The sequence below is a fragment of the Excalfactoria chinensis genome, chromosome 1 (genome assembly GCF_039878825.1).
Source record: "Excalfactoria chinensis isolate bCotChi1 chromosome 1, bCotChi1.hap2, whole genome shotgun sequence".
NCBI lineage: Eukaryota > Metazoa > Chordata > Aves > Galliformes > Phasianidae > Excalfactoria > Excalfactoria chinensis.
This window is the reverse complement of record NC_092825.1, coordinates 54,004,815-54,026,083: the sequence shown is the minus strand read 5'-3', so window position 1 is coordinate 54,026,083 and position 21,269 is coordinate 54,004,815. Positions and strand designations below refer to the sequence as shown.

The window sequence follows — 21,269 nt, the reverse complement described above, 5'->3', positions numbered from 1 at the left end:
TTCGCTCACTGACAAACAACACTTCATCATTAATGTTCTACATTTGAAGAAGGAAGAGGGGACTGTCTGGTGCACTGTTCTTGGAGGCTTGCCAGCTCCTGCCTTAAAGCAGACTCTAACCTATGATTAAACACCTCTGCTTTCCTTTCTGTCTTCCAAATGTTCACTGATCATTCTGCCTCAGCTGAAGATATTTAAATGTCTAGAAAGGCTTCTGAAAAGCCAACAAAACAAAGATACGTTCTTTCGAGATTGCACTTTAGTATTACCATGCCATTTTGAAGCTGCTTTACTGTGTAAAAGAATGGTTTTTGCCACCAGACCTTTTCTAAGCCACTCCATATAACTGTTAGCAAACTTCCTATGATGTCAAACGTGATATGCTGCCTTGATGAGCAGGAAAGGCTTGGTATTAGAATCCTTAAACAGTTCATCTTTGTTCTGTGCAGCAAGTGGGGGAAACCTGTTGATCCTCAAAACTTCATTTGCAAGAGCATGGAAGTGACCTGAGACCTGGCTTGGAGGACTAGTGACAGCTCTGTGGGTCCTCTGGATAGCCTCTTGTAGATGCAGCTGTCAGAAGTTTTACAAAAACATTGCGAAGCTCTGGTCTGGACTCAAAGCCGAGTATGAATGCATACCATTGTGATCATTAGATTTTACACCTACAAAGTGACATGCTTGAGGACAAGTTATCATGATATTAAAAAGTGCACTAGTCCATCTGAAGCTTTGCCTGTTGAAGATCTGTCCCATGACTGTTGCTAGTGTAGCTGAAATATTGTTTTATTCCAGATTGTTACTTGCGTAGGAACTATTTAAAAATGGAAGTGCACAGTGTTCCTCATTAACAGTCGTAACAAAAGACAAAGCCTGTACTGTGATGTAAATGCTGTGGTAGTCCCACATGCACTTTGACTTATAATAGTTTCTGGTAAGGATGCAGTCTCCTGGGTGAACGATCCTTTTCCAGTAGCAGTGCTGTCATTCCACAAGGGAAGTGGCACATACACTACGACTGAAACTGTGTTAATGTGAATTTTCAATCAGGATCTTTGTCTAACTACAGCAAAACAAAAATTCAAACCAAAATCTCTTTTTGAGAAAAATCTTTCCTGAGTAGACCAGCTCTTGAGTACATGGAAAGCGAGTGAAAGAAAATCAAGGGTCATTTGTATTAAATTCTTTCATATTCTTGAAGAGCACTAGTTTGTAAGTTCTAAGATATAAGAGAGATGCTGTGTATAATCCTATGTGAGTTTGTTATACGTAAAGTAGAATGTGTGGACACTTTTCAGTTACCCTTGTTTTTGCCAGGGGACCCAGTTTTGTAGGACAGTGAATCTGTGGACGTATTGACATTTGCTATCATTGATAAAGGGTAAAAAGCTGCACCTGTCTGTAATTAGCAGCTCCAGTTAGGTAATTTAGGCTTACTTTCGTCTAGTGACAAAACCTCTTTGTTCCCTCCTGATAAAAAGGAAGGGAACAATGTGCTTATCCCAAATCCACGTTCTAAGGAAAAGGTACATTCTGTCGTACTGCCAAGAAAGGTTATAATTTATTTTTTTAGAAGGTCTCATTTTGACAGCTCTATTAGCTTGTTGCCTGGGAAGCTGAGAGTCATTTGTTACAGGAATGCCCACACTTAAGTGGCTGGAAGAAAGTATGGTATAACCTTTTCAATAAGTCCGAATATTGACCTTCTTATTTGTAGCTCTCTTCTAGCAAGGGAGTTGGCTGCCAACTGCTTCAGAGGCTGCAGGAGCAACAGAAACTCAGATCCTCGTATTTAAACTTATCTGCTTCTCTAAGCCAGTGGCCTGCTTCCAGTGAACAGTGCTTTGCAGAGCTGTGCTCTAGTTGGTTTTCTTCTTGTTTTCTTTCCCTGGTTTGTTTGCTGGCACTTAATCCTTCAACACAGCCTGCAGATCTAGCATCGTAACTTGTCTAGAGCACCCTCTTACAAATTAAAATAGCCATTCTTTTTTGCTTTGTCCCTTCCATTCTCCTGCAACAATTAAGTTAGCCTATGTAAGCATGGGCTTATGATATCTAGGAGGATCACTGTATGCCTTGCGATGATGCCTCTCCTGTAATATAGAGGCAGATCAAGATACTGCCTTTACTGCACACAGGAGGAGGCTGCTGATAATCCCTCCCAAGCTTGTGGTCTCATTACGCCACCCTTGCTAACAAACTTTTTCTGTCTTCCTCTTCACTAGTTACCTTTTTAAAGCAATGTCTACATTTAGCAAAAAACATTCTGCATTTTAGTGTTCCCAAAAACACCCAATAATGAAATCCTGGTTGTATAGGTAGCGTACATGACTGTGTCTTGATTCATTTGTGCCTATCTTCCCAGTAACAGCAAAGCTAAAGAAGAGAGCTCTTTATCAGACTGTAGGTTTTTTCCTAAAGATCTGGCCTGCCTCCAGAATTCCATAAGTAGAAAAAGATATTCAATTTGTTTTTAAAACATGATATGATGTGGCGTGCTATCTGTGTTAGCAGTGTGGTAGGCTTGATGACCTGTGTCCAGAAACACTGGCGTATTTGTGGATTCTTTTAGCAGATGACCATTTATGACTCAGAGGAAGATTTAATTGAAACAACATTTCTGAAATTGTTTTGGGCTTTTTTTTATCTCCCTTGGCTAAGTCAGAATCACAGCAACTCTAATTATTGCTGTTCTAGTTGCGCAGCAGAGCTTAAACGCTCTCTCATATAGTCAACCTTAATACAATGATCTGGTGTTTGTTGTTACACGTTTTCCTTGGTTTCACTATTTCAAACTCCTCAGGAGGTTTGAGCAGGAGATAGCTATGTATTTTATTGTAAGGCTTACTACACTGTCACCTGAATTCATTGGCAAGTGTTGTATTTGATTGATAGTGATCTTGAGAGTGAGACCATTCTTGATAGTGAGACTGTAGGCTGGGAAGGAAATATGGCAGGTACTGAGTTCTGAGATTGATGCCAAACTATGTAAGATGGCAGATAGGTAATAGACTCCTGTAAAGCATATTTGTTTTGGAATAAACATTAGGGATGCTGTTTAAAATGTTGGTTGCCCCTGAAAATCTTTGGAGAGGCCAGGGACCATTTACATACAGAAGACAGCGCCATGGCTTCTTGTTGCAGCAGGCTGCCCTATGGTTTATTTCTGAAGCTTCTCCCTGTGGGCATTGCCTACGTGGGCATGGTAACCCATGAGTAGTTTAACAGCTGAGGGACTACTCTGTTACTCTGTTAGGAGTTGCATTTTGTATAAATTCTAAAACCTCATTATCAACTATGAAATATATTTTAAGTATGTTTTTTTTTCTGAAGAAGGTGACAGATTTCTTGTTCAACTTATATCCATTAAATTGAATGATGGGAATTAAAAGTGATCAAACTTGATCTGAGTAAGAGATAAATGCCTACTTATTCTACTTTACCCAAGTAACAAGGTAACCAAATAAGTGATATTTTGCCTTCTTGTGAACAACAACAACAACAAAGAGAGTGTGTGGATGTTTTGTCTATTAATGTATTGGTTAATTATACTAAATAGACTTGTATCTACATTCATGACTGATAGCAGTTGTGTTACTTCAGAAAACTTGTCTGTATAGTCTGAACACTGATCTTTGAAGTGAAATCTCTTCTGTTGCCAAACTGTAGTACTGTAATGTTGGGGATGTTTCAATATTCAAGCTTATTTCCTAAAACCTTAGGTGAACAGGTGACATATTTATTTTTAACATCAATTATTATTAATGCATTGGCCACAGTATCATTTATTTATTAATCAACTATTTAATCAGCTTTCTTCATTGCACAGTAATCCCATCCATATGATTTTTATGACATAATTTGATTTCAATATTGGCATGAGATGTTAAACATTTTTCTTTCTGAAAGAGATGCTGTCATAAAGATTGTATTGCATTAACTTTGAAGTGAAGAAACTAGAGAGTTTCAATATCTGCAGTGCATGTTGAGCTATATTAATTGTTTTAGATCAGGAATTAATATTACTAGTTAGATATGGTGTGTTAGGATTTGTTTTGTTTTTTGAACTTGGAACACTTTGCAGCGATGTAATTAGATAGTTTGTGCAGCAGAGAGTTGTTGCAATTGATCCTAGGGGAGCAGAGACCATTCATTATAAATTGTTTTTATGCAGGCCTTTAGACCAGCTGTTTTTTATGTATGTGTTACTATAGTTGAAAAGGATTTACCACACCCACTATGCAGCATTTGAAGCCATTTGTAGACCTAAATCCTCTTTTTCCTTGACTTTGTTTCTCAGACCACCAATTCTCCCTAGTCCTTCTCCTTCAAAATCCATTCCAATCCCACAGCCCTTCCGACCAGCAGATGAAGACCATCGGAATCAGTTTGGGCAACGTGACCGATCCTCTTCAGCTCCCAATGTTCACATCAATACAATCGAGCCAGTCAATATTGATGTAAGTATTAATAACATTTGGATAGTGAACAGCAGATTTGGTGTTTCCCTTATGAATATCAAGGTGCTAAATATATCATGTGCACACACAAGTACTCTATTTTTAAGCTAATCCTTGGTCTGTCAGAACCTTCATAGATTCCAAGGCAGAAGTTTTTGCTATTGAGAGGAATTTGCTATTGTAGGAATACAAATAACTTTCTCAACAAACAGGAGCTGCCTTTTACAGTTCAGTCCTTTAGTTTTCAAAAAAGCATTTTACCACAAGCTACTTCTGTTCTCTATTTTATTATTAGTCTTAAGGCTCATGCTGCTACCTGTACAGCAATAAGAATGTAAAGACCAGCAAGCATCCTTGCAGACCATTGTATGCATTAAGTAAATGTCTTGGCGTGCAGGGGAGTTTTGTTTTTTGGTGTGGTTTCTTTTAGAGTTCACATTACAAGTGACATTACTGCATTTATCTGAGCTCAGTTTGAATGAGTGTTGGTTAGCATTCTACGAACCCAGTATTTATTAATGCGAGTGTTCAGAAGCTGTTACACTTAACATGTTTTCCACATGCTGAATTGTAGTACTTACCAATAATAGGTGATAATAAACATAAGAGCAGCTAGCATCGTTCACAATTTGGATCATGAGGGTCTCTTTCTAATTTTCTTAATCTGTACAGCCTATATTTTCCCTTTGAATCCACTGTTTAAAAATGTGTCATTTGTCAGGTGAATGGTCTTGAAGTCTGTCTGGACATTGAGACGCAAAATCTGTTTTTACATGTGAGTTGAGTGAAAGGAGAAATGTTAGCTGTGTATTAAGAAAGCAGCTTACCAGACATTTGCATATGGCAGTGGTGCAGCTGAGAGGCAGGACGGGTGCTTTTCAGCAGTAGTGCAACTAATTATGCAGCCATTAAATAGGAAAAAAAAAAAAAAAAGCTTGATTGTGAAAATGCACCTCAGGGGAGGAAACCATTGGAATTTTCTTGTGTTAAGAAAATCATTGGTATTGGTTACTTATAGTCTGGATATATGGTAAAAGATACTCAGTTAACAGTGGATTGAAGGTGAAGGAGATCTTTTGCAGTTAGTCATTTCTGAAAAGAGAAGAGTACATCTGGGTATGCAAATGCAGTGCGTTGGTACAAGCATGAAGCAGAACTCGTTCGACTGACTTACCTCAGTACAGAAAATTGGTGTCCCAGCTTCTGATAAGGCAACTCAAATGATTTGTATCACGAACACTGTAACCAGAACATTTGATTTGATACTGCTTTGTACCTTTTGGCCAACTGCATGTTTAAATCAATATTTTTATATCAGTATTGATTTGGGGGAGCTATTAGTTTCAGTTTACTCCTGGGAGATGCCGTTCTAAAGCAAGAGATTTGGAAACGTTTAATGATGGTTATAAATAGTTTGGAGTCACTGATGTTAGTAAGCCAGAATAGAAAACAACTTCTGTTTTGTGACCAGCATATAAGGTCATGGATTATCATTTGGATCGCTCTCAGTTGATTCTGGAATGTAAATGATAATACTTACATGCAAATTATTATTTTTTTTTAATAGGACTTGATTAGAGACCAGGGTGTACGAGGAGAGGGAGGTAAGTGGTGTTTAAGCTAGCTACTGTGCTATATTTAAATATACAGTTTCTCTGTCCTTTCCCTTTGTTCTACTTCCTTCTATAAAACACGGACACAAAGGAAAATATGACTAGAATATAAAAATGAGTTTGCATTTGCTTGTCCATGAAATTAGTATTTGTCTGACAAAGATTTGAGTCATTTGCCAGTCATTCTGGGAGTGGGGGAGACAGAAAGAGGAGAAAAAGTTTTGAAGTAATACTTTTAGTATTAAAATCATCCTGCACTCTTTTTTTTTCCCCTCTTTCGCTCACACATATACACGCACATACACACTCGCTCACTCACATGGCTGCACGCAGCTATGCTACAGCTTTCCAGCTCTCAAAGATTTTTATGCCTGTTGTTACATTCCCACCTATGGAAACAACAGTAGTTTCCTTTGAAGATTATCAACACAGTAGATGGACCATCCATATGAACTGCTGCATCCTTAAGCGGCATGATGTGCTCCAGTTCTTCTCCCCCTCTACCCCTGCTGAAGATGCTGCTTTGCTATACTGCATGCCTGTGCTAATCTTGGAACCAAGTCGTTAGGACCTTAAGTTAAAGCCAGGCCCCTTTATGTTTGCTTTGGTAACATATAACCCTAATTGACAATTAAGCCAGAACTAGTGCCAGAAGATAGCTTAATTTTTCTTCACATGTTATGCACAAGCCTGTTAAGTTACTTTTCTCACTGGTTGTCAAGGTTCTGAGAGGGCTTCTTATATGCTGTATTTATTCCTGTGAATATACTACTAATAAACAGTAAGGTTTGTAGACATGTGGCAGATTTTCCAACTCCACGTTATTGACACAGTCATCTACTACTTCTTGTAACTTGTTTCAGCCCTGAGAAAATTGAGTTACCTCACTGCAGTCCACCCCAAACTCTAATGTTTTGTACCGTGGGCTATCACTTAATTGTTTCGCCCATCTGTGACTGTTCATGGGTAGGATGGGGCCTACCTGCCACTTTGTGGTTGAGGGAGCTGTCTTTTCTTACACCACCAATCGTACACCTTTTCAAAAGAAATTTCCTTTAGTGTCCTGCAAGCTAATTGCAAGTTTCCAGTTTTAGCTATTTTTGTACGTCTCAGTAGGTGTGGCTCTCCACAGTTTTACCCATTTTGTCCAGCATTTAAATGTCGTGGTATCATGTTGGTTTTAACTTTGGATCATAAACTGTCTGCTTGGCATCTGAAAACAATTGGCAATTCCCATTCCTGAAACGGTGTTTTTAGTAATTGACGTTTTTGTCCTTCAAAGTACAGAAGCAAACTGTGAATAGGAGTCAAAGCATCCTAGTTATTTCCCATGACTTCTTTCATTTCTTCTATGTGTCTGTCTTTCTGTCTCTGCCTGCCCGTCTCTTTCTCTCTAACAGCCCCTTTGAACCAGCTGATGCGCTGTCTTCGGAAATACCAATCCCGGACTCCCAGTCCCCTCCTTCATTCTGTCCCCAGTGAAATAGTGTTTGATTTTGAGCCTGGCCCAGTGTTCAGAGGTAGTTGGGCTCTTCTTTCTTGTTTTCACCCAAACAAAATAAGTAAAACCACAGATGCTGTTTGTGCCTCACCCTCACACCGTGTGTATGTAAGTGTGTGAGTTTATCAAAACACCTCTGTTTTTTGCTTGGCCTGGCTGGAATGCTTTGAATGTGCTTTCCACACATATTCACTTTCACGTTTATGTGCTTGAAAATGACTATAAAGTCTGACTTAAATCTTCTAAAGCAAGGAATTTCATAGTTGAGGTATTTATATGGACCAAGATGTAACTTTTTTCTGAACGGAGGTCCATGGATTGCATTGCAGTGATTTTAAAGACAAAGCAATGTCCTTAACTTAGAATTTCCTTGTCTGTTCAGTTTAAGTCAGCTCAGTGCTTTAACACTTTTATGTATTTAATTGTCTTTACTTTGAAAAGTAATCTAGGAAATCAAATGTGAATTACAAACATTTCCATTGATATCTTGTCAGGTCTTAAGCTTTTCACGCAATGTGCAGTGTCAACTTTCCACAAGAATTGTATTTTGAGGATTTTTTTGTTATACTATGCTGGGGCCCTGGATGGTTTAGACTATGTAATTTTTATCTATACGTTTCCAGTGAAACAATACTTGCTTGTGTCCTGAACTATGTAAAATAGTACTCTTTTGTTCTCACACGTCACTGACTCTTGAGTAATTCAGGCCTAAAGCTGTCAATGGATCTGTTTTATTGCACAAAATGCCCGTTGGGGTTTCACATGCTGGAAAAACCTACTATTAAGTTGTAGCATGAAATAAAAATATTTGTGTATCTATGTATACATTTAGAAATGAATAGTCAAGTGCATGTAGCGTAGTTTTCAAATGCTGCCATCTTGGCTGTTTCAAAGACTTTCATTGCAGAACATATCAAGAACAGTAAAATTGTTCCAGGAATTTTTGCATGGAGAGAGGTGTAAGAAGGCAAGCAAGCTGTGTACAGAATGGAATACATTAAATACAACTTCAGAGTCCAGACCAATGACTTAAGTCCAGCATTATCTAAAGTATTGCACAGCACTGACAACTTGGAAAACAGGTCCTCTGGTATTATTGTGGACACATTAACTATAATGTCCTACCATGTGCTATAACCATATCCACTAAAGGGTGAATGTTGTGCTAGTGTTGCTGTATGTCAGAACTAAAATTTAAGTACGAGATTCCAGTTAGTTCTCAAGGAGACACAATGTGTTTCCTTTAGTATCTTAAAGTACAGCTTCAATATTGAAGAGAAAATCTGTAAGCCAGTAAAACTTTGGAAAAAAGTTCTTGTTCTGGAAACAACATACATTTAATTTGATTTTTGTTTTGTTTCCAGACAGATAATGTAGTAAAAGCACAATAATATAGTAACCATAAATGAAATTGACAGAGAATAGGAACAAAATTAATTAGGTACCCAGTATGCATTATTGTTACTTTAACATGTGAGAAAAAGTTCACGGATGCTGCATCCCATTTTTGATACTATTATTATATGCTTCCACTTCTAGATATATGGATTTTAGCTTAATGAAGGAAAGCAGCAATGGATAGATATTATTTGGTAAATTAGCACATAGAGTGGCTGAACACAAACAGCAGTCACAAAAGGTACAAAATGGATTTTGAATTCAAGTTGGCATTAGGAGTCTTCTTTGCAGGTAGTAAAGGGGATTCTGAAATAACAGGAGGAGGTGTATTGTCCTTCGCCACTGATGTTAGAGAAAGTACTGGCATGTTGGAAGCCTTGTACAATGACATACATCATTTATCAGAGCAGGGTGAACTTAATTAACAGTTGACCCTATTTTATGTCCTTTGCACTGAGAGAGGGTCAGCATAACCTTGCTAATTAAGGTGTACTTTAAAAAGCAATGTCTAGTTTAAGTGTTCTATTTGTAAGGAGGCACTGGGGCTCTGAAACACAGCTCTGTGATTTTCCTATGAAGCTTTGTTTAGGCAGCATATATGTTAGAGAGAAAGTGTTCTAATTTGAATTTATTAGAATATGCCTCAAATAGGTAAATTAAGTACTTGTTCCTTTGTAATCCTTTCTGCGGTCTAATATCTACTTTTATTTAAAAGCTCTTTACTAAGAGATACCTTTAAAACAGCCAAATGGTTTTGAGGTGGCACTTGAAGACTCAGCAAAAAAAACATGATTTTTTTTTTTTATACGTTTAGTCTGTTTTGATTCCAAAATACAGTATCTCAGTTATTTATTGGGTCCCTAAAACGCTAGGTACAAGAAATCTGAGAGGCAGCTGCAGCTAACTAAATGCTACTACTTGTCAAAGAGGCTGGTGGAATTAAAAACAACAAAACACATATATATATATTTTTCCATTTAAACATTATCCCTCTAATTCAAGAACAAAAGGCTGAGGACTAGCAGATACGCAGGGATGTTTGCTATAGACTTGTCTCTTTCTGTTACCTAAGACTTGAGCACTAATCTAGTATTAATACAATAGTCCTGAAGTGTATGTTTGTTCCTTCTTAACATTTACATTTGTTTGGAGATACTGCATCTTAAAACAAAATTCTTGCACCTGACACCAGTACGTTCGTGTAACATGGCTTCTTATAGATAAAAATTAACCTGTTTCTGAAATTTAGGTTCAGCTGCAGGTTTGTCTGCAACACCTCCCGCATCTTTGCCTGGGTCACTTACCAATGTGAAAGCATTACAGAAATCACCAGGCCCCCAGCGGGAAAGGAAATCGTCCTCATCCTCAGAAGACAGAAATCGAATGGTAAGATGAGTTATTTTCACGCGCAGTACACAGTGTGGTATACTTGTGGTATAGAAATACCGCACATCCACGTTTTTCTCAGTTTCATCATACCCATGTGAATTATTTTCAAGGTGATTATATAATGATAGAGGACTGTAAACCAATAAATAATGGAATACTGAAATCATGAGACTAGTAAAAAAAATCATTTAAGTCATTGGCTGTGTTCACTTTTCCTCCATTGCACCCAAGTGTCTTGGTGCGCTTTATGTTATAATGCTAGTTTCTCTTTGAAGATTGTCTTAATTAAACATGTTTCACTAACAGTGAAAGTTCTCTGTTGACTGAAATTTAACAATGGATAAAATGACTGCATTCTTTTAATTCGCTGTTTAACCTTACGACTCAGTAAGAATTGAAAAATTCATAAATGAGACTTTCCCTTTGGGAGGAAATTCTCCATTTTTTACTGGTTTTAACACTGCCCAAAATCTGTGGCAAGTATTTCCTGTCAGGAAATTACTTGTATACATTTATGCTGAGGTTTTGAACATACCTAATTTGAAATGTCACTAGCAATATTTGGAGGAAAAATATTTTAATTATGTGAAATTTTAATATGGAATCTTTAATAAAGGATGTTTTTTCACATGCATTAATCGCTGATTTTTCTTCTTTCTTTCTTCTTATTTGTGTAAATATGTAAAGAAAACCCTTGGTCGACGAGATTCAAGTGATGATTGGGAAATACCAGATGGGCAGATCACAGTTGGACAGAGGATAGGATCTGGATCATTCGGAACAGTCTACAAGGGAAAGTGGCATGGTATGTGGCATTCAGGGCAAACAGTTACTCTTAAGCAAGTGGCATTGCCTGCTGGGGGCCACCCAGCTGGAAAGCAGCTTTACAGAATAAAATCTGTAAGTCCTCATGGATGCCAGGTTGAACATGATTAAGCAACATGCCTGATAACAAAGAAGGCTAATGGCATCTTGGGTTGTGTTATAGACAAAGCATTACCAGAAGGTGTAGGGAGGTGATCCTTCCCTTCTACCTCATTACTGCTGCTACTATACCTGGAGTGGCGGTTCCATTTCTGGGCTCCCCACTACAAGAGAGATGTAGACATATACTCGAGAGACTCCAGTAAAGGCCCTCTGCTGTGAGGAAGGGCTGAGAGCTGGGACTTTTAAGCCTGGAGAAGGGGAAGACTCAGGGAGAGATCTTGTCAATGTAAATATATAGGTGTGTGTATATATATATATATATATATATATATATATATATACACACATATATATATATACATATATATATATGTACCTGAAGTAAGGATGGAAAGGGGGTGGACTCAGGCTCTTTTCAGTGGTGCCCAGTGACTGGATAAGAGGCAATGGCTGCCAACTCAAATGAAAGAGGCTCTATTTGAGCATAAGGAAACACTTCATTGCAGTGATGGTGAACAAACAGTACCACAGGTTGCCCAGAGAATTTGTGGAGACTCCCTTCTTGGATATGCTCAAAAGCATTCTGGACATCAGCCTGTGTGAACTGCTTGAGCAGCAGGGTTGGGTGACATAGCCCCAAAAGGTACCAACAAACCTCAACCATTCTGTGACCTATGAAGGCTATTTAAATCTAAGAATCATGGGTTAAGTAAGTTATATTAGAGCTTCAAACAGTGTAGAAACTTGACTCCTGTGTGTTCTTCAGAAGTAATTATTAGGGTAAAGATGAAACATAATTACTAGAAAGGCTGAAGTAGCCACCTCGCTAAATGAGAATCTCAAATGTATGCATATACAGAAAGTTTAGATGTGGCTAGAATTTCTCAGAGTAAAATAATACTTATACGTGTTTACAGACTATATACTTATTTTAATATAGTAGTAGTTTATTTCACTAAAGTCAGAAAACAGAGTCTCAACATTTCTGATTTTCTATATAGCATTTTCTCAATTGAGGAATCTGTGTCAATGATACTTACTAAAGATTGCTATTTTGAAGGTGACGTGGCAGTGAAAATGTTGAATGTTACAGCACCCACACCTCAACAGTTACAGGCTTTCAAAAATGAAGTAGGAGTGCTCAGGTAAGAATATTTTTTGGTATAAAATAATCTGTGAAGATTTATGTTTCTGTAACAATTGAGTTTTATATTTCCATTACATCACATTGGTCTTATTTCTTCATGGTGATAATTTGGGTAGAAAATACAACTTACAATTTTAAAATATTTCTTTATATCCACTGCTTTGTGTCCACATATGTTGTCTGTAGACTGATGTTACTGGATATGTGGTAAATACAAGCACTCAAGACAAGTCTGTGTTTTGCTGTTTTAGTTCCCATAGGACAGTCAAACTTATGCATGAACTTTAGGACCTTTGCTCTCTTCCAAGTTTTGAGATGGAAGGAGAGCATAACTAATTGTTCTTTTCCAGCCATAGCTCTGCCCATGTTTTCCATTGTTTTGTAGCAGCATTGACTCCTCCTTGATTTTCTTTTAAATTTCCATTTCATAGTCACTCCTTGATTTTATTTTCTCTTGTCTGATGCTTCTACTTTATTAGGTAAAGTATTTGTCTTGTGTTCAGTTCTTAACAGAGCATCTATCAACACTATACCATATTTATTGGGGAAGACCGTTAGCATCCAATTACAGTTTTGAGCATAATTCTGTTTTATGTAGCGAAATAGATAGGAGCTTTTTGGCTTTGGTAAATTCACATGTTGAGATGGATGCTGTCCTGGAGGAAGGTCCCCAGTAAGATGCCTGGTGAAGCTCTTAAGTCCACATCTGTGGTAACAGAGGCTCTCAGGAGTGTGCTGCCTAGAAGAGGTGTGCATATTTTTGGTCTCATACCTGAAGTCTAGGCCTTCTCTGTTGTTGATCATTTTGTCGGTGTGCGTTTTCCATTATACTTCATTGGTACTTTCTTATCTTTGAGGAAAGACTTGCAAGAAAGCACTGATTTTTGTTCACTTGGCAGTTAGTCTCAGCATCACTTGATGAATTCTTGAGCCTGAAAAAGGTCCAGTCACATAGTTTATTACTGTCGTAGCCTGCATTGGTAAGGAACAAATAGGTTTGCACTGCAGGCTCCTATGTTAGTTTTTTAATATAAGAAAATATGAAATGCTTTGTCATCAGCTGCACAGCATGCAAACTTAAAAAGCTGCCACATGTTTTAAGCTTGGTCTGTCAGGTTTCATCAAGCAGTGAACAAACTGCTTGCAGTACTGAGCTCTGCTGGAAGGAGAGCTCTGTCTTTTGCCTCAGCCTCTGGGAAAGCTAGACTACAGAAATCACATTTTTTGTGATCTCTGTTTGGTATGTTTGGAGGTATCTAGTTCTTCTTGATATCCATTTGGTGACACTAAGAATGTGATTAGAATGCTTTTCCTGGGATGGGATTAGGAGAAATTTTTGCACTTTGTAATATATCACTAGACTGTTTCAGGCCTTGAATCTACTGAGATGTCTGCTGAGATCATCTTCTCAGTACTCTCTTTTAAGAAGTTTTTGTGTCTGGAGTTGCTGTGTCTTTGAAAGAGGTTTGATTTGATTTGGCCAAATCTCTGGTGAACTTAAGTCTATTCTAGCACTGTTTAGAAACAACTTCATTGAGAATATCTTAACTTTACTGAGGTACAGTTTTCACATCTATCTCTGTCCTTGTTTGTATGCTGGCTTCTAAGAGAGTAAAATGTTGTTATCAAACAGAGGACTAATTAAGAATGAAGTCTTTCCAAAGAGGCATGTTGATGTTGTCTGAAGAAAAGTGTTGTACTTTCTGGAAGTCCGTGAGTCTGAAGTTTCATTTTGAATGTCTTTGTGATAGGCAGCAACATCTCATAGCTGAACTAGTGTTACTCATGACCAGACCTGTCTTCAAACATTCACTGTCCCATGTAGACTTAGTGGTGATGGCATCTTCTGAGCATTTCTCTTCTAGTTTGATTTCAAAATCAAGAAGAAGCAGTGCTTGCTCCAGAAGAGCTATTCCATGTTAATAAAATGAAGACTAAAGACTGAAATCATTCATTAGCCTTGATACAGAAACAGATTATTCAGAGGAGAGCCAAGACTAACCAAGAACTTCAGTTTGGAAAGATGTGTTTAGTTCTGCCTGGTTCCTGTTGTTTGTTGGCTTTTCATCATTTTCCTCCTGAGTTTTATATACACACGTATGTATATACTATTTGTTTTCAACAGGAAAACACGGCATGTGAATATCCTACTTTTTATGGGTTATTCAACGAAACCTCAGTTGGCTATTGTTACACAATGGTGTGAGGGGTCCAGCTTATATCACCATCTGCACATAATTGAGACCAAATTTGAAATGATCAAACTAATTGATATTGCACGACAGACTGCACAAGGCATGGAGTAAGTATCATATTATTTGTTTGCAAGTGATTGTTGGGACCCTGTCCACATACCTTCTTCATACTATGCTGTCTGCTCAGTCTACCAAGCCCAGAATCTTGTGTTAATTGAAGTGTTTTGTGTAGTGTTTAGTATTTTGAGCAGTTGAATAGAGTTTTTGTGCTCTTTTTCTGGAACACTGGAAAATACATGCCATCAAGTAATATGGTCTCTGAAAACTAAATGAAAGTTTAACCACTTTGTAATTATCTTTGATCTTGTGAGCAAAGATTTCTGCCCTAGTCTTTATGGTCTTCACAGTGCAGATAGTCTTTGGATAGGAGGTAAAACACAATTTAAAAGAAACATGTGAATGAAAGGATAGCATCCTTTAAAATAACCCAGAAGACAGGCAGCTCTGTTAGTAGAAAGTGCGCAGCTTCTCTTACTTTTCTCCTACGTGTTGTAACTCTCTAAATGAAGTAATAGATTTCAGCATTTGAAGAAAACATACTTGTTTTTTCTAAGGGCTGCATGTAAGTAATCCCTACTCACGTAGACAGCAGTGGAGTTAAAATTTACAAAACTTGCCCAATACTGTGTGTGAAAATCAGAACACTGGTTTAAGATTATGGCCCTCCAACTGGAAAACCACTGTCATGACTGCAGTTAATTGTTCAGTATTTCTATCAAGTATCCAATTATATTATCAGTTGAAAAGTGCAGGTGTTTGCAGCAACCAGCCTCAGCCTCCCGTTGCTTGCTTTCCAGGCGCCCTGTCTATACAGTGGAGACATAGAAAATGTTTTTTGCGCATGATTCAAAGTAGAAACATAAAATGAGGCTCTTGCAGCAGGTTTGTGCTGCTGATTGATTCAACGGAGCCATGGGAGACTCACTGCCTAGTTTAGGCTTTGTCTATGCTGTGGGACAAGTACTCTTCCTCTGGAACTCCCTGCAGTGCATTTATCTGGTCTGCAATCTTTTTTTCCAGTCCTATGCTAAAAAGCAGTCAGCTTCTTTTATGGGGGACACAGCCTGGGAAGCACTTCTAGGTTCCACAATTTGGAAACACCTTGCCTGATGTTGAGACTTATCCCACAACGTGTCATGACAGTCACCTTCAAGGCTAGGAAGCAGAGCCTTCAGCATGTCAAAAATGACTGAAATTCTTTTGCTTTGATTCTGAATATTGACTTAAGAAACTGAAAAGCAGAGGTTGGTGTGTAATTTGTTTCATTTTTTAGAAGGACCAGGTTTAAGCTGGAAATCTAAGCTTTATTTTGTTTTTATTTTTTCCTGTGACTGTTGCAGGAACTGCCTTGGGTAACTGAAGCTTTCATGCCTTGACGAAAGTGTGCAGTTTGAATATTTACACAACTTGTTTCAATAACACAATAAACTTTGAGCTGTTGATTAGTGGAATAACATCTAACCCACCCAATCTGTCATATTCCTTTTCAGTTATTTGCATGCCAAGTCAATCATCCACAGAGACCTCAAGAGTAATAGTATCCTTTTCCAGAGATGTGATTGTAGAACCAGCATTCCTGGCTGTTTGTTTGCTTTTTTTCCTTCCAGAAATGTTCTTATTGAAGAGAACAGCTCTTCATGCATGATTATTTGTTGAGGTTAAATTTGGTTGAGGAGGTGTAATATGATTATTAGGAAAGTAATGCTTACATTAATCTGTAGAAAGAACTTAATTCCTGTAGAAAGAACAACGTGGGTTTTGGAATGTAACATGACCAGCCTTTACATTTTACATTCAAAAATTCTTTTCTTTTGCAAAAACATAATTTGCCGTCAGTTTGTATGTTGCATCCCTTGGTTGTTATTTTTGACCAGTGGCATATAGCAGAATTTCTTGATTTTTTTTCTGCAGTGTGCAAATAAACTATTGCAAGCAGGATACTGAAAGCAATTTCAAACTTCTATTGGGAGCTATTGCATGTTTAGAATGCCTTTGCCTGTTGAACATCTGACAAATACTGCTCTTAACTGCCAAAATAGCTTGTACACTGGCTGGCTCAGCTTGTGCTTACCTGATGCCAGCAGGCACAGGTAACCCATTGAACCCCATTTGTGCTGGTTTATAGGGGTTGCAATTATTCCCCACGATCAAGGAACTCCCAGTAAGTGCAAGCCACAAACTAGTATTGACTTAAGTCCCTGTCTATTGCTGTGATTCCAAGAACATAGCAAGGTTTGTTGTAGTTTCAGAAAGATTTTTTACATTGTTGATTTTTATCAATGATGAAAGATTTCACCAGTTTGCTAGTGGAGTAATTGCAGCTTCGAGTGTTTGAACACTTAGCATTTAAAGAAAGTCGCCTGGGTCATAGTCTGTTCAACACTGGTCCAGTCATTACATATATAACCCTGAACTGCCGTAATCCATTATCTCAACTTCCTAGGACCTGTATTATATATCTTTAATGGTGGTGAATGGTTATAACTGTTGTATTTGCAATTGCACATTTGTGGCTGTTAATTGTCTTTTGTAGGACAGGACCAGTGTTGTTTGTTTGCTTTCCCTTAACATTTATCCCTTAGATATTTTTCTTCATGAAGACCTCACAGTAAAAATAGGTGACTTTGGTCTGGCTACAGTGAAATCACGATGGAGTGGATCTCATCAATTTGAACAGTTATCTGGATCGATTCTATGGATGGTAAGTAAAAGGGAAGTGGTGTATTCATTTTAACTGATTTAATTGCCTTTGGCCAAGCTTTATAAGACTATCTTTCCAGTGCATGGACATATGCAAGCCATCTGAGACTGGAAAGGCCAAGCACTAATACATAGTACTGAATAAGTTTGTGTCAATTTTTCTTTAGCTATGTGTTTTCCAGTAGTCAGCAAAAAACCTTTAGTGTCTGCTTTCACAGTTCTGAGGGCTAAACTGACGGACAGGCCATGGTCAATCCAGGGCTGAGGAGGATGTTCTGTCATAGTTCAACAAAAGGATCACCAAGTTGAAAAGAGCCAATGGACTCATGTCAACAGCCACTTTTGTAGAGCCCAGTAATGTAGACTCTAACACAGAAACACAGCCATGAGGGGGAGCCTTGCACCTTTTGTACTCTGGACACGTGCATATCATGTTTCTGCTATGGAAGGTACAGTCTGACGTGGTGAAATAAAACCTATTTGTTTCCTTTTATGGTACAGGCACCGGAAGTGATCAGGATGCAAGACAAAAACCCATATAGCTTTCAGTCAGATGTGTATGCATTTGGGATTGTGCTTTATGAACTGATGACTGGACAGTTACCATACTCAAACATCAACAACAGGGACCAGGTAAAGAGAGCGTGGGCTTGGGAAGGGACTGCCTTTAGTCAGCAGTGGTCCAAACCAGACTGATGTAGTTCTGTGAAGCGACTATTGCTTTGTGTATTTCCTTTATTTGTTGACTCTGATGTTCTGAGATGACGTTTCTACATTATTTTTTTTAGATCTGCCTCAGCCGCACAGCACCAATTTACGCACTTTTCTTGAGGGTTTTTTTTTCTTTTGTTCTTTTTTTTACTTCAAGTATAGATTTTCAGATTCTAAGCTGGTTGCCAGGATACTTATTAGGGAGAGAGCAGGTTACTTAATAGTAGTTTAGTTTAGAATAGTTCCGCAAAGGAGAAATAATTCTCCGTATGTTCAGTTATTCCTCTTTCTTTTTTTGCCTCCTGGATTGCATTGAATAATAGTTCAGGAACAGGACTGACAAAATGGATTTAACTGAATGCTTTATAATCATTTTAATCTTGAGAAATGCATGCACCATCTAATTGAATTTCAGGGTATCAGCATTTCTCAAAGTCTCCTTGATGAAGCATATGACTTTCCAGAGTCTGAATCCTGTAAGAAGATTACTTAATTGTGAACAAATCTTCTATAAGTTTAATGATACTCCGTACCTATTATATGTTTCAGTAGTCTAGGCAGGTTTGGGAGGGCTTGTCTGATTTATTATTTCTCTGTCTAATCTGAAAACAAGATCTATGCCTCCAAGACCTTTGGTGTAAACTATTCCTTAGCTGCCTAGTGATGTATTTATGTTTTATCTGTGTCCACATCCCTTGTTTTTTTCACTGTCAGTACTTGAGAAATGCAACCATAGCAACGTTCATGTGTGAATGCCATTTTATGAGGCTGCTTCCATATTTGTCAGAACACTTCATTCCAATTCATCAGATTTGGAGCAACTCCTTTTTTTCTTTCTTTCTTCTTCCCCCCCCCAGTCCCCCCTTCACTTTTAAACAAAGGGAAACATTCAGATTCCTGGCTTAATGGTTGTAACCTTCTAGAAGCAATTTTGGTTTTACCTTTTGAGTTTAGAGTCACGACCCCAGTGATGTAGGTACCTACAGTTAAGTGCTGAAACAAATTACAGGTGAAGCCAAGGTATCAAATGCGACCTTGTTTCTTAATGTTCTTTTTCTCTGTCTTCAAAAGAGATGCAAACATTGCCTGCTCTCTGTTGGTGCTTTTACATAGCAGATATTATGTCACAACTGGCACTCTTGGTGAGCAAAGTATCATTCTTGTGCCTTCTGGAGTTTTTCTGGCTTTTATTGGTTTGTGTAGATGGATTAGAACTCTTACTGTTGTGATAATCTATTTTCTAATTACTATAAAAATAAACAATCCCTACGTTACATAAGCAGTGCATCAGAAAGAACAATGCGGATAATTTCTGAACAATATCAAGTGAGGTAGTGTAATTATGTAGAAAACAGTAAGTGCTGTATGACAGTGATCCTCACTGCAGCAAGGTAAGGGATGAGATAGAAAAACCTTTACTATTAAAGTTTGCTCCGATACTTGGGAACTCCTAAAGAAACCATATGGGAGATCTGCTCTGTCTTTTAATGCAAACACAGATGCATCTGAATCACAAAGTTGAAAAAGGACCATAGTAGTGTTAATATAAATAGCAGATGTAGTTTGCTTGAGGTGTGGTTTTTGTTTTGTTTTTGTGGGTTTTTTTTGCCAGTGTCAAGATATGAAATAGTCACACTTTGATAAAAATAAGGCATAATACACCTGCTGGCTCTGTCTCACTGTTCAGAAAAGGTAGTGATTATCCCCTGCAGCATGAATGGAACTTTGATTAGCTGGTTTGAAGGGGCTTTTTTAGTGTCAGCATGACTGCAGTACTCAAACTGCATTAGTTTTGACCTTGGCTTGACATGACGATGTTTGGTGGGTTCTTTAATGTGTCCAAAACAACATGGATCAAATTTGTACTTTGTTTTCCTGCTTGCTATTAATTTACTTTGTTATATGCTTAAATTTTATCCTCAGGGGAAATGTAAATCTTTTGCATTAGTTGCTATAAAAAAATGTAAACATCAAATAGGCTGTTTACTTTTTTAGAATCATGAAACCACAGAACAGCTTAAGGTTGCAAAGGATCTTAAAGCCCACCCAGCCCCAACCCCCTGCCATGTGCAGGGTTGCCACCCAGCAGCTCTGGCTGCCCTGGGCCCCATCCAGCCTGGCCTTGAGCACCTCCAGGGATGGGTTGTTCAATGAATAAAGCAGACTATTTATTTTTAGGAACTCTGTTCCAACCACAGTAGCTTATTCTTGTTTTGTAACAGTTTTTGACACCGAAGAACAGTTCTTTTTGATGGTTATTGCTATAAATAGTAACCATTTAATAGCGTTCATGTTTCTTATCAGTCTCCCTTAGAAGAGAAGGAGGAGGAGAAGTCTAATTTCTTCTCTGTGCTGAATAGGTTGGCTAACACCACTGGAACAAACTTGGCCGTTTCAATTTCAGATCCTGTTCCATGGGAGCAGAAAATTTGTTACTGGAAATAAAATAGTCCAGGAAAAAAACATTCATCTTTTTTTTGTTGTTGTTTCTACTGTTTACTTTATGAGCTTATCTTCTTCCCTCTTCATCTTTTTTCTTCTCTAAAATAAAGATAATTTTTATGGTGGGACGAGGATATCTATCTCCAGACCTCAGTAAAGTAAGAAGTAACTGTCCAAAAGCTATGAAGAGACTAATGGCAGAATGCTTGAAAAAGAAAAGAGATGAGAGGCCTCTTTTTCCACAGGTGAGGAAAGTTTCTCTTTAGTTCTCAGTAGACTTCACAATCTGAATATGAAAAATGAAGTTCACTTATGACTAGTGCAAGGTTACTTTTTTTTTAGTGCTACAGCAAGATTTAATAAGAGCCGTAGCAAGTTAGAGCTGTATAATTAGAAATGTTTATTTACAGTTCAAAAAGCAGGTATTAATATGACGTACATTTAGTGTTTATTTGTTGGAGAAAATCTCCTGGGAAATAGTGAAATTAATGATTGCAGTTAGAGACATGAACTAGAACTTCTTCTCTGTATACTCCCCTCCTACCTGTCCCCGAGGCTTTATGAGAGGTGGTTGATGTTTGTGTGATAAAACTTTATTTATCGTGCCTGCTGGGGAATGAAAAGCTTGGAACTGGAGGATCTGACTGTTGTGTGTAGCAAAGCACTTCAAAAAGAAATCTGAGCTCCACCTGCTGGCGTTTTGGTGAATGGTATTAGAGAGACAGC

At 38.0% G+C, this 21,269-nt stretch overlaps 1 protein-coding gene across 2 annotated transcripts in view; it reads left to right on the top strand.

Moving 5' to 3' along the window:
• BRAF (B-Raf proto-oncogene, serine/threonine kinase) overlaps positions 1–21,269 on the top strand; it is a 71,768-nt gene that overhangs the window by 45,274 nt on the left and 5,225 nt on the right. The window contains exons 8-18 of one of the 2 annotated variants that reach the window (XM_072327158.1): positions 4,301–4,460; positions 6,028–6,064; positions 7,474–7,593; positions 10,222–10,358; positions 11,049–11,166; positions 12,349–12,433; positions 14,561–14,737; positions 16,181–16,227; positions 17,273–17,391; positions 17,892–18,023; positions 20,654–20,788. In XM_072327158.1, the coding sequence (XP_072183259.1) occupies positions 4,301–4,460; positions 6,028–6,064; positions 7,474–7,593; positions 10,222–10,358; positions 11,049–11,166; positions 12,349–12,433; positions 14,561–14,737; positions 16,181–16,227; positions 17,273–17,391; positions 17,892–18,023; positions 20,654–20,788 (1,267 nt within the window). The remainder of the gene's footprint in view (positions 1–4,300; positions 4,461–6,027; positions 6,065–7,473; positions 7,594–10,221; positions 10,359–11,048; positions 11,167–12,348; positions 12,434–14,560; positions 14,738–16,180; positions 16,228–17,272; positions 17,392–17,891; positions 18,024–20,653; positions 20,789–21,269) is intronic. The other variant, XM_072327159.1, reaches the window with a different exon arrangement.